The sequence below is a fragment of the Parasteatoda tepidariorum genome, chromosome 3 (genome assembly GCF_043381705.1).
Source record: "Parasteatoda tepidariorum isolate YZ-2023 chromosome 3, CAS_Ptep_4.0, whole genome shotgun sequence".
Lineage (NCBI taxonomy): Eukaryota > Metazoa > Arthropoda > Arachnida > Araneae > Theridiidae > Parasteatoda > Parasteatoda tepidariorum.
In genome coordinates this window covers 13,242,910-13,257,369 of record NC_092206.1, presented here as the reverse complement: position 1 = coordinate 13,257,369, position 14,460 = coordinate 13,242,910, and the positions used below count along the sequence as shown (strand labels likewise).

At 31.3% G+C, this 14,460-nt stretch overlaps 1 protein-coding gene across 1 annotated transcript; it reads right to left on the bottom strand.

Moving 5' to 3' along the window:
* Window positions 1-3,425: 3,425 nt before the first annotated feature.
* Window positions 3,426-11,079, bottom strand: LOC107446783 (uncharacterized). Its single transcript, XM_043048421.2, has 4 exons — window positions 10,885-11,079; window positions 9,447-9,741; window positions 7,063-7,288; window positions 3,426-4,439 (listed from the first exon to the last, which is right to left on the bottom strand). Exons 1-4 carry the CDS (start codon window positions 10,969-10,971, stop codon window positions 3,674-3,676), a joined length of 1,374 nt encoding a protein of 457 aa, XP_042904355.1. The 5' UTR covers window positions 10,972-11,079; the 3' UTR covers window positions 3,426-3,673.
* Window positions 11,080-14,460: the final 3,381 nt, after the last annotated feature.

The following is a 14,460-nucleotide window of genomic DNA, read 5'->3' as shown; positions in this document are numbered from 1 at the left end:
ATATATATATATATATTATTTGAATACTGTAGAAGTATTTGAGACAATTACAAGAAAAATATTTGCTTAATAGATAAATATTTCACCATCACAGAAAGATTTTAAATATTATTTACAATAACTGCTCATTTGATACATTTTTCCTTACTTTCATACCCCATGTATATTTTCAACATGACAAAAAGTTTCTGAAGTAAGTGTGGGTAAAGTTGAAATTTTATGTTAGCATATTATAACTTTGATGTTCAATTCCTTTTAATCAAATTGCAAAGTTTTAAATGGGTCTGGTGTTCAAAGCAATAAAAAGTACAAGAAAAGCAGAATTCCTCAGATCCAGCATGCTTTATATATACGTGCCTATTTCATAAGCTAGGATAATTTTAATATCTGTCATGGTGTTTTCATTATGTCTTGGTTTATTATGATAATGATAGCTATATTCTCTATTTGTTATTAATGTTTATTTTTAAAAGCCCAAATTTTTATTTGTTTTAGACCAAAAAAATATTATGGTGTGTCAAAAGAAGAAGAAAAACATTAATTGAACTTTTTTGTATATTAAATTGGTAAGTTCAAATGTATCAAAGTTAGGTTTCTGTCATATAAATAAAAAAATTAGTTGATTATTTAATTTATTTTAATAAAATGTGAGAAAAGGTATTCTTGAAATTTTTTTTTGTTCGTTAAATTAAAGATAAATGTTTTTATTAAGGAAATAGTTTTTTAATATTATGTATGTTACCTGTATAGGATGCTTATCCTGGTTGGCAGGGTGCTGGACTCGCGTTTGTGAGAATGGGAGTTCGAATCCTGCCAGCCGAAAACTCCCTGTGTAGTAAATGGTGACTGATGCACGTTATATCTGTTGAGTTACAAAGTCCTCCATGCCCCTATAACAAATTATACCTACCGAGGTAATTGATCATTCCTGATTTAGGTCAAAATTACGATCTGTGGATGAATGAATGAATGGGTTCGCCCTGTAAACAGGTGAGACGTATGGCGAAAGTTCAATTCTTACCCATAGATGGCGCCACTGAAAAACAAGAATAATTGCACCCCCTACCTTTGTGGCCGACGACGACAACAACATAGGACCCGTAGAATTGACTTGTATAAAATATATAACATTTCACACAATGCTGAGACATTCAATAGAATAACTTTTGAAAAACATGCATTCTACTAAATGATATAAAAATCTTCATAGTAATTCTCATATTTCATATTCTTTATAGTAATTCTCTTTTGCCTAAAAATGCCACCATTTACTACATTGTCGGTAACATATATATTAACAGAACAGACTTCAAATTTTCTTTATTTCTAACCATGTAATAAAATGATTCTATAATAAAATTAAGTATCAATGAGTGCATGAAAGCATTTTACCTGTTTTGTTGTTTATGGTCACTTACTTTTCACTAACTCCAAGTATTAAATAAAGTATTTGTTATAAAAATTATACTGCTGACAATACTGTTTAATTTAATATTTATACAGGTTTGTTTGTATATAATGAATTTTAAGGGACTTTTTATTCATGTTGGTGTATGAAAGTTCGAGTGTGAATGGCCTATTGAAGCACAACGAGTACAAAAGGTTTTTAAAGAGTCTTCAGTTTATTTTATATTTGTAAACAGCATTTAAATTTAATGAACAATCGATATTTTGTTAAAATAATAATTTTTATTTTTACACCTCATTTCAATTTGTCTGTATAAAATAAAAATCAGATCCATATATTGCAACTTATAACCATATGCGGAAATTACTTCACTAAAAACTCTTTTGCAATTTCGATTGTGTGTGTATGCTGTGTAGATGTTCTTATTTAGAAATTACAATAAATAGAATTTTATTGTTTGTCTTGGGATTTTTATTTATTCATGTTATCTTCCCTATGGAAGGTGCCGGAATTGTTGCTCATTTTGTGTTGCCTGGTAAGCAATTTGTGACCAAAGTAAAGGAGACGAGCAACATTACCCACGTTACACAGCCACAAATACCCGTTCATAAAGTGTTTACATCACACATATCAGAGGACAACACACAGAGAGAAAAACCCATGCCCTGAGCACAGGATTCGAACGCGCCACAACATTGGCTTCGCAGTTAGGCACGTTAACCGCTCGGCCACCTGGCCGGCTTTTCTTATATCTTAAAAGGATTTTTTTATCGCTAAAAGTTACTTGAAGTTTTACTTATCCTTCCAGAAGCCTTATGTCAAAATTCAGCAATAAAATTTGTTAATTACAATTGTTGTGTGACTATTGTCAAATGTAAATAACTCTCACTAGTTAGATGCCATTTCTTAAAATCTACGAATGATTTTGCTTTGAAAACAAAAGTTGCAAAAGAAAGGTGCCCTAATTATTTAAACATAATGTTACATATCTTACATTATGAAATTAAAATTAACAGCAATTGAAATTTTCATGTTGTTTTGGACATAAAACTGTTCTGCTTGGACGTGGGCAAGTTCTGCTCTTAACATAATTTTTTCTGTTGCGATTCTAATTGTTCTGCGACATACGGCGCAGTTTGGGGCACTTTCAGCTTTACAAATTAGTAGTTCTAATTTTTTTTAAAAATTCTTTTAAAGGTTAAGAGTGTATTCATAACTTTTTTCGCCAGGGAAAATTTAAAAAACAACTACAATCTTGGTGTCTTAAACTCGTGGCAAAGCTGTCTCCTCGAAAAAAAATTACATAGCTTTATTATTCAAATTTATTCTATTTGATAAACTTTACACAATCGATATTATTTGACTGAGTTTCAAAACAGACATGTATTTACTATACTTACTGCAAAACTCTTTTTAACCTAAGATAACTAAACATTTGTCTAATAAACTATTTATCCCTTGCAGTTATTGGAAAGTGATTACTACGGTTGTCTGCAATGCAGTACACTTGTTACTTATCGAGATTTGTTGTAATTGTCGTCTAATAGTCGAATGTTTAGTTCCATCATAATAAACATAAAAGATGTTTTGAATATCGAAAAGCCCACAGAAGATTTAAATTTAACACAAGTGCAAAAGTCGTGCCGAAACTAAAACTATTTTATGAATAGTTTCAAACGTAACTCTTAATTCTGAATATGGTTGTGTCGAACATAAATGAGTGTTATCTCGCTTTGGATGTTAGATGAATTTGGCTGGGTCTGGGTACTCAGTAAAGAGTAGTGAAAATCTTTTGCAGGGTTTGGATACTTACAGGGTAATGAAATTTTGGTCGGGTACCGGGTAATTGCCGAGTTCTTAGTACATCCCTAAAACCTATCCAAAAAGTATGACGTAAAGTTGTCACCCTTAGAAAAGACTGTGGCTTATCATTATACATATGCTCAAGCCCTTCATATTAACACTCAAATATTGAAAAGAAATGTGTTGAGTTTTTAAAATAAAGAGATAACAGAAAAACAAAGATTATGATTTTTAATAATTAAACAATTTCTCATAGAAGTCTGAAGTATCAAAAGACCAGTTTCTTATGATTGACGTAATATCGGCCTATTTACAAAAAGCGTGTTTCAGAATTTTGATGAACTTTCGAACACGGTCAGAATTCACATAAGCCACTTGTGTGTTCCATTAGCCATTTTCAAATGTTCAGCAAACACTTTCAAAGGATTATCTCTAGCTTTTGAGACAAAAGTCATCAATATATCAAATAATGTTTGGTTCTGATGATCTACGAAGAATAGGCTTTTTCTGAAAAATTTGTGGCACAGTTTCTCTTACTGGACTATCTAGAAGGCGCTTAGAATTTTTGTGAACCACTGGTACGTGCTGTTCTTCAGCCAATTTCAAAGCTTCGGCGACACTTTCGGACAACTTTAGCAAACGGAGAATCTGAGGTTTCTCCGTTGGTAAAGGTGGTGGCAGAGGTGGTACGTATTCACTTTCCGAGTTCAGTACATCCTCATACACTGTGTCAGATCTTGACGATTTAGGAACCATATCTTCATACACATGCTCATACATGTCTGAGGTTTCATCCGAATCCTCGTCACTTTTTGCTGTCGGTTTGAGTTGATCGTTTAGCGACTTTGATTTTGCCAGTGGTAGTTTCACGAAGCTCAAACTGGCATCTAATAAATCACTGGAAATGTTTGTCGAGAGAAAATTACTAGTATTACGTTTGTCATTTAAGGTTTTGTTTGTACTTTCGTCATTGACTGAGTCTAGTTTGCTTCCTTGCTCGTTTTCTAACTGTTTGGAAGCTTTTCTAATGGTTGCATATTGTGGTGTATCATTGCCATTGACGATGATATCGTTTTGTGTTTCATTATTGCGAGATAGTTCCTTAGTATTTTTTGATTTACTATTGGTTGAAAGTTCTGTGGAGTCTTTTGCACTTGATTGGAGCCAATCAATTGCAGATGTCGCAGTATTACTGTAGAAATAAAAAGTGCGTGTCTCAGTTTTTGAACTAAAAAAAAGAAAGAAGAAACATTAATTTAACATTAAAAAATGGTATACTGCTAAATTTAAAAGTTATTAATTATACATTCTGTTATTTAAAAAACTATTAACTATGAAAATAATGACGTATTCATTCAATAATTTGATTTTTTTAAACTTTTTTTTTATATCAGATTATCTGAAAGTCCGTGTTGTAAGCTTAATATTTAGTATGGTGATCAAAATTTTCAGGAGCTTTTAATATTGTTTTATTTCAAATTAAATGTAAAAAAATGTATATATTGTAAAGAAATGCAGAGTTTCATAAAACATTTAAATTAAAAGTTAAATTTAACAACTTAACAAATTTAATAAGTTAACAAATTATTAAGTTAATAAGTTAACGGGTTAAATTAAACTTAACTTGAATACAACCTATATTAAGCAGGATTTAATAAAACATATTAGAAATGTTCTTTATTATCATTGGCAATTTTTACATCATTTTTACTCATTTTCATGTCTTTGTCGCTAATTATCTAATAACTATTTACTCTGTTTTGCAGTACTTTTGAAATCAATAAAAATAATTGGTTGTCGTAAAATTTAAATGCGAAAAATTTTGCAAAATATGTATTTTTTAATTACACTTTCTGAATAATTTAAATACCAGACATATAAAATAAATTTTGTACATCTGTAACTAATTTTACGAATCCAAAATTTTTACACACAATTATAAAACCAGCTTTGCCAAAAATAATTCTGATCAATTTATAATTTCAAGAATTAATAGTTATTTTTCGTTGTATGGTTCAGTAATAATTAAAACTTTCAGATTGTTATAGACGAAGTTAGTGTTATTTGAAAGAAATCAATAAAACAGTCATTGAGTCATAAGACTCTACCGTCGATTGTTAAATAACTATTCAAACAACTCCACTTAAATCCTAGATAATTTTATAAAATTTCTTCATCTTTGTTGATTTCATAACTTTTATATTTTACAATTTTACAACCGTCGTTGAACAGCAGACCCAAATTTCGTGTTTACGACTACAATGTTCAACTACGTAGCCTGGTAATTTTGAACCCAATCCAGAAGACGAGGGAACTCTTGGTTCAAGTATTGGGAGAAATTTACCATCGTGAGGAACTTTTTTTCATTGAAATTACCCGCTTTTGCGTTTCATGAAGAGGAAAAGCACGAAAACCTTCCACTGGCACTCTAACCCATGATTCGTCAACCACTGAGGATATTCTACGTCTGCACTGGGGTCGGTGCAAGCCGGATGCGGAATTCGTATCGGTTCACCTCATTGGAAGGCTATCACTTGAGCCATCGCGATTCATCTTCGTTGATTTGTTAAGTTTGGAAAAATATTTCTTATTCAGAAATAGCGAATATTAAAATACGGTGATGACCAGATTCAGGCACTCCCAGTTGAGGTGTTAAACAAAACATTATCTCGTTTGAAGCTATCAGAGGAGGACTCGTTGTGATTTTGTACTTGGCAATACAAACTGGTTTGGTTTCTACATATAAGTAATGCGTCAAATATAATGTGACATAATAATTTTTATTCAAATATATACTTTTATTTTTTTAGTTGTTAGGATTAGTTTTCGTGATTTTTTTGTTTCTTGCGATGTCAGAGCAAAATATCAGTATATGCATTAAGGATTAGCTTTGGCATTTTCATCCTTAACAATAGCTGTACTTTATTATTAAAAATAATAGGATAAATAACAGTATGCCACTGCCCACTTTACATTTGCCTCGTAATCTCTGTGCTACCAAGACTGACAGAAATCAAGAAAATGTCGACTTTCACCTGTGAATGTCGGCAATCACATAGTCGCTTTGGTGAATGTCCAAAATATTCGTTATATCCGATTTGATATTGATTTATTCGTTGATAATTTCATATTTATTCGATATTTTAATATCTAGTGAGGATAGATTACGATAGATTCAGATTACTGGATTAATGTACCCTCGGCAGTGGCACTGAACCTTAAAAAAACATTGATGTTTGGCATACCGAGTAAATGAATACCGGGCAGGGGCACTTAACTGGACCTAGTACATATTTCGGACATTTACCAAAGCGACTGTGTCATTTCATAACCATCGTTGAACGACGGTTTATGACTACTAATGTTCAACTTCGTATTCTTGTAATTTTGAACCCGATCCAGAAGACAAGCGAACTCCTGGGTATTGTATTAGGAGAAATTTGCCTTCGTGGAGGACCTACTATATGCTTATCAACATTCACCGGTTTATCAACATTCACCGGTCATTCACAGTACCACCTTCACTGATGAGTTAAGGTTAGTTGCCAACTATACTAATATACCTATTCCTATACTAATATTTTTTCCTAATTTAGCGTAATAAGTTATTGTTACAAATAAGCCCGTTAAATGGGAACTGAGGTTCCATAAAAAGTCGATTTATCAATTTTTCAAGTAATGATTGTTCTTATAAGCCAATTATAATCTCAAGAACCAAAGGACTGTCATAATCTACATACTATTTAACCCACAACGTCGGAAACTGCGATTACCGCTTCAAATTGAAAATTTCGATTACCGTCTCAAACAATACTAAACCTACAATACAAATTATAATTCCTTTTGTTTACCTTTTTAATGTAATTTTGAAGACACCCGATGATTCTCCTCCAACCTTTCTCACAAGTTTAATATTGACCACATCCTCTTGCTTCCAACGAAGTAGAATCCCCTGCCAGTGGGGATGAATGATGCTGGTCATTCCATCTGGGGTTTTAACTAAGCGACCATACAGACCAAGAATCCCAGTTGAAAATGTCTTCTCATCATCAATCAACGAGACGTCATGCGATTTTTCTAAAATCAAACCAGCACTTTAAATCTTAACACGTATATGCGATTGATGAACTGGTTGAAACTAAATTTTTTTTTTTTTATTCTTATAAATTTTAATGCCAGTTTAAACTGAGCATTTAGGTTGACTCCCGATGGCCGGTTGTGCCTTATATTTCTGGAAACATTTGACGCTTGATGTTAATAAAAGTCGTTATTCTCAAATACAGGTCGACCCTCGTTAACGCGAAATCTGTGGGACTATCATAATTATTTCATGTTAACAGCAATTTCGTCTTATCCGATACATCATGAAAACAATTTATTACGTACTATTAATGCATGTTATGTACTATATTAATGTATGTAACAATGCTATTACGTACCAAACAAATTAAAATAAGCTTAAAAGTTTTAATTATTTAAAAGTTTTCATTATAGAAACAGTGTTCCTCGAAATGAATAATTAGCACTTCAATCACATAATTCTTATCCGTGCTGTCTCGTTTATTTTTATATTAAACGATAATCAGCATGATTGTTGTTGTTGTAGTTAATTTACGTCGCACTAGAGCTGCGACAGTCTGGGAAGCATCCCTGAGGATGATCCAAAGGCATGCCATCACAATTCTAATCATCTGCAGAGGGGATGGCACCCCCGCTTCGGTAGCCCGACGACCTGCACGTGAAGTNTAGCGAGGACCAATACCGCACACCCTCGGTCCCTACGTAGACTGATCCAAGTGGTTACCCACCAACACACTGACCGTAGCCAGTGATGCTTGACTTCGGTGATCTGCTGGGAACCGTGTCCTAACGATCAGTCTTCTGCGGGACATAATCAGCTTGAAAATTTTATGTTAAACATGTAAAATACAACACTAAATGATTGCTGACTCATGGAACCAAACATTTGTTTCATGGAAAGCGATATTTCACGTTAAGTGATTTTGCATTAACGAGGTTCGACTGTAGTATATTTAATGAAACAGTTTAATTTTTAATATTCTACTATTTTTGGAGCTAGTAAAAAATAAATTCATCTTGAAATTAGATTAATTTGAAATTACAAGTTCTTTAAATCTTCTTTATTGCAGCACAATACAACTGAAAGAGTTGTATTGTTGAGAAATCCGCTAAATGTCATAAAAAGCATGTGGGAGGAGTTCCTCGACAATGTCAACTGTCATCTATGAAAAGGTGCCCCAACTGAAAATCGAGTTGTGTTTTATATATGTACTAGTGAATGGGAAACGTATTTTTGCAGTGGTAGCCACACTACAGTACATCCTCACCAGAATTATATCTGGGATAGAATTCAATGAACTGATAACATGAGGTGATTGTTGTTTTTGTAAGAAGCCGGGAGAGCTGTATTAAGAACACCGGCCTTTTTAAATGCTGATCATGAAGTTCACGGGCGTGGTCGCTCCTGTGTTTGCCACTAGGAGTCGAGTGTATACAGGCCGATGTTGTGCGTGATCTTGACTGAGTAGCAACGGCCACAGGATGTGGATAATGTCGCAGTCACAAGTAGCAAGTCAATGTGGAACATCCATCGAAATAGGCGTGTTCAGATCAAAGTGGGCGTGGGATCACACAATCCAATACTGAATTTACTACTGCTAATGTTCAACTCCGTAGCCTCGAATTTTGAGTCTAACCCAGAAGACAAGGAAATTCCTGGATCAAGCATTAGGACAAACTAGCCTTCGTGGTGAACTTTTTGATAGAACTAACGCGCATTTGCGTTATATGTAAGAGAGAAAAACCACGAAAATCTCCCGCGGTTAACCCGAAAGCAACCTATGATCCAAATACCCTATGATTCTAACCCAAGTTCCAAATACCACTGATGATATTTTACGTTAACACTGTGGTCAGTGCTGCCGGAAGCAGAATTCGTATGAACCCGCCACCGCTGGTATTTGAACCTGGCTCCCCTCATTGGATGGTGATATGAATAATATAAACATTAAAAAAATAATGAAAATAATTATAAATATTACATGTAAACAGTTTTAGCACTATTTTAGCTAATTCTAAATGCGTCAAAAACCATTCCTCCGTGCAATTTTAAAATGGAAAAAATATTGTTTTCGCAGTTACATTAAAATAAACTTATTGTGATAGCAAAAGTTATTCTCTTTTAGCAAAAGTTATAAGTACTGTTTAAAATTACCTGACATGTTCTGAATGGTAGGCCAAAGTCCGTCTCTGATAGTTTTCATCCAGCTTTGTGTCTCTTCCTCGTTTTCGGCTGCCAAGTATACTATCAGCGAAGTGCCTGATGAGAGTGCCCATGTCTGCAAAGGTCTAGAACCGGAACGACAACGGAACAAGAGAAGGCCATCGCGAGACACTTTTAAGGATTGAGATTGCTTGTCCTCGGCATTTCGAGTGACGTTTAGGATCAAACTTGGTTCTCTTTTCAGTGGTTGTAGCACAAATGCTCGGATCCACAGCTTTCGCCACGCCTGAAATCATGAGACATTTCGTTTTTGTATAATTTCCATCACAAAATAAATTTCGAGTCACATGGTCAATCACTTTGGTAATGACACTTAACATTGGTTAAGGCACTAAGCTGTGAAGAACTGGAAATTAGCAGCAGTTTGAGATCGGACAGAGGGAACTTGCTGCGAAAGTTATAATAAGTTATGCGCAATGCAGGCTTAATGGACAACTAGTGAAATTTTCATTTTGTCACGTAGCTAAATTAAAAAAGTCGCATATTTAAAGTTTGATTTCTCAGGAGCTATTCAATCGATTTTGCACAAATTTTGTAGTTTGCCATGTGAAATTATATACTTTAAGATTATGTAGAAATTTATATACTTCACAATTCAAAAGTTATACGATTTTTATTAAATAAAATGTAATTACAAATAGTAAATATTTACTAACATTTTTTTTTTGCATGGTATTATCTTTGGATAAACGAATTCTATGATTGTATGTAAAGATTTTTTAGTTTGCTTTAAAAGTTTTCAAGATATGGGGAAATACGCAAAAAGTAAAATTAGCATTAAAGGGTTCAAACTTTGCATCGCTCTTCTGCCCAAACTATCGGGACCATATTCCCCAGATTGCTGCTACCCTCTATGTTCTGGGAATCTGAAATCCTAATCTGTCGGAAAAAGGCATGTTGATTCAGATAAAGTACGTTTTTATGTCTGATTAACTTAAAATACCGTCTGAAATAATTAATTAGCATGTTTGAAGTCATCCCCTCGAGCCATTAAGATGGAGTTCTAGAACGTGAAGATCCGATCATTAAATCAAAAGTTATTCAAAGCAATTCGTTTTTTCTTTGCTCACTATACATTAATGAAATGTTTGAATAAAATAAAGTTTTTATTCCACTTTATTTGTTTATCGTTCAATTTTTTTTATTTATTCAAATAAAGGCACTACATACTTTAATAGTGATTTGAATTTCAAAATATACTTAACATAAATATTTTTTTTATCCCAATTTCAATTTTGGGAAAAATATTCTTGCAAAATTAGCTTGCTCAAGTTCTAAAATGCCCCAACAATAAAAAAAACTAATAATGAATACATAAAAAAAGAAACATATAATTCAAAAATAAATAACCTCTGAAAAATATGTATACCTTGTGCAAAACCCTTTCTGGACTATCCGGAGGAAATTTGACATCCAAAAAACCTTCACGCAGTAAATCACATCTCTCCGAAGCCATTGTTTTCTATCAAATTTCAAGTCCTTTATTGCATCGAAGTGTACGTTTCTATTGATGTATCTGAAAGGGTCTTTTTTTCCATGGTTTCAATTTCCTTATCTGATGTGTGAATTATTCTTTGTGAGATAATTGCAGTGTTTATCGCCAATATTCCTCTCAAAGTACAATGGGACAGATTAAATGATACAAGATAAGAATTCTATAAGTAATTCATTTTTTCCTATGCGACCTTTGTTTTCTAACCATGTCAACAATTAATATTATACTTTTATTCTTTCTTTCGAATCTGTCTTTCTGCCATTCATATTTTTCGTCCCACTTTTATAGAAAAAGAGGTATTTTAACATAATTGTTAAGTGCGGACAGAATGAGGAGAGTTTTGGGGAAAATCAGTTTGGGATTAAGCTTTTAGTATATTAGTAGAAATATCTTATGGATGCTTATTTCATTAAAAAAAAATACAGACTACGTATTGCAAAATGCTTCAATCATGAAAAATATATGACCCACGTATTGCAAAATTCATAATTAATAAAAAAATACTTGATTTCAAAATAAAACATTAAAAGTGTACATATATATCTTGTATTAAAAAATGATGCTTTTATTAAAAACTGAATTAAAACAATTTTAAAAAAAATAAATAAAAATAAATAAAAGTATTAGAAAAAATGCTGAAAAATATTTTGGTATTATACACATGAGTCATAATTAAACGACTGTCCAAATTAAACGTTTAATGTCCAAAATTAAACGACTTTATTATGTACGCACTTACAAAAAGAATTATATAAAATAAAGCGATATTTTATTTATGATATTATTTTACATATTGTGCTAGTAGCTAGTTGCTTGATACCTTTAAAAACTACGGGACCAACTCTCTGCTCGGCTTAAAATGAGCATTTTAAACTTTTTCTGCTGTTTGTCAAGGTAACCATGCTATGCTGATAGTGGGATCCCTAATTTGTCAATAATTATTTCCTTTGCTATGGCACTATAGTANCTTGTTTCTATATATACTTGTATTATGTATATTATAGTATATATATACTCGCATATATATATATGTATTTAAAAGTATATATGCATACTTAAATTGTTTGCCACATTGTGGGTCTCTGAATTTTGACTGAGTTTGAATATTATCGGTCAATATTAAGGGAAAATATGGGAGCAAGTATTTATGCTGTATATAACCAGATATTTCTTTATTTTAACGACTTTTTATATCACGTTCTTAGAAAAGGAAAAAATAATAATTTTAAGTAAAGGAATACTGTATTTATCCTGCAACATTGTGAAATAAAAAAATAATAATCTGAAATACAATTCTTAAATATTGACTATGTCCGAGGTTCGAACCCGGACCTTCGGGACTAGTTTTTGTTGCCTCCTAGTTCTTTAACTTACCTGTCACACTTGGCTGGCCGACATATAGCAAGTTTTATATGTAATTTGCGATTTTTCAAAGGAATCATATTGGGCCACGCCTCCTAATTTGCAACTGTGCCACATTGTGGACCCCCTAATTTGTGTATAATAATTTCCTTTGGTATGGTAATATATTAACTTATAATCGAATACCAGACAGGCTATGAAATTAATTTAAAACTGTAATTATCAAACATTACTTATCAAAATAGTTTCGGTTATTATTCAATGAAACAATAAACAGTTAATCAAATTTTGAAAAATATTGGCAATTTTTTTAATTTTTTTTTTTTTTTTGCTATCTAGGATAATGTTATATACATTAAAATAATTGTATTATAATAGCAATAAACTAGCAAATATTGCTTTATTTTTTTAAAAAAAATGCTTCTGTTTAACTTCAAATGTATAAAAATTGGCAATAACGTATTTCTGAAAAAATGAATGTTAATGAATAAAGTTAATTGTTCCTAATTAATTAATTAATTAGGAACAATTAATTTAAAAAGTCGAAGTTTGGTATATATTCAAAATTTTTAATTTTGGGAACGTTATAAAACAACATTTATAGAATTTCGATTCTAAAAAAAGTTTTTGTTTCTGAAAAACTTTTTAATAATGTAAAAAAAAGAAACAATTTTGGAAAAGTAATCTATTGTGTGAATGTAAATAAATGACAAATATTTGAAATCACATTTTAACGTATTATTCTGAAAGTGTAAACATTAACTCTAATTATTTGAACAATTACTGAAAAGCTTTACCTAGGTAAAGAAAGAAGAAAAATATAAATAATTCTGCGATTTTTGAAATGTTATTAGTGTAACGTTACTTCAACCATGTTACTTTAGCGTCACTTTAAACATGTTATTAGTGTAACGTTATTCAGTATTTTCATATTCTTTTTTTAATTGCTTATTCAGTAGTTTATCATTAAGTTAATACGTGTCCCACGAAATCCCCTGAGAATCTTTTATTTTGTTTAATTAGTTTTCCCACTTACTTTAAAGTCAGATGTACTTTTTGACATAGTATGAATTCATTGCATTAATATGGAATAACATATTGATCTGAGCAGTATAGTCGTTTCTGGCTCTTCAGTCATTAACATATTCATTCAATCAAAACAATTCTATTAATTATTTCGTAAATATTTAGGCTCTGAAATCTCATTAATTATTTTGAAAATATTTAATAAACTAATAACGAATGCAGTTTCTTCATCGTTTCGTTTCATCAATACTGGTCTTAAAATTTTATTTTATATCAATCAGTTGAATTTACAGATATGGAGCCGGCATGTTCTTAACTTAATCTTAATGTTTATGCACAAGTTAAATATAAATGCACTAAATTGTGACTTTTGCTGAAATGAAAGTGAAAACAAAATGTTGAAAATACTTATCCTAAGAAACATACTTATTCTTTGCTGAATTAGATTATTTTTAAAAAGGGTTCGTGATTTTTTTGATTTAAATCAAATTTTTTTTTAATTTAAATCAGACTTTTAATTTTTATTCAAATACACTGTAAAAAATTTAATTTATGATTAAAAATACTTTACAAATGTTTAGTCAAAATTAAATTAACATTAAAACTATATTATAACAATATTTTAGGAGCTCTAACTAAAATAATTTTTCGTTACAATACATAGCTTTGAATGCATGGCAACCATTTTCGAACAAATGCTGATTGAAATTTAAAGACTAGATGAAATAGAGAATTTAAAGAGTACTTCAGGGGTCTCTGTAGGTTTTTCTGAGAGTGTTCTATTTTGTGAAAATTTAGACATAATTTGTGAAAATAAAAAATAATATTAAAAAATCAACACAAAAATATTGTAAAAATATGGATTTATCGTTTCTTACGAGACACAAAAATAAAATTTTAAGAAAAAATATTTTGTGAAATTATTCTACAGTTTTTCCTAAAGTTGAATTTGTGAAGCTACCGTTTAATGGTAATAAATTTGGCTTGGACGGACCCCTGTACTTTAACTATTAAGGCAAAGTTTCAATTAGCAAACTATAAATTTAATTTAAAATTGTGATT

Excerpts from the sequence above, each read along its gene's own strand:
- LOC107446783 (XM_043048421.2), bottom strand. The coding sequence starts at position 10,971 with ATGGCTTCGGAGAGATGTGATTTACTGCGTGAAGGTTTTTTGGATGTC. Across the intron at positions 9,742-10,884 it reads CAGAAAGGGTTTTGCACAAG|GCGTGGCGAAAGCTGTGGAT; the intron begins GTATACATATTT and ends TCATGATTTCAG. Across the intron at positions 7,289-9,446 it reads TACCATTCAGAACATGTCAG|AAAAATCGCATGACGTCTCG; the intron begins GTAATTTTAAAC and ends GTTTGATTTTAG.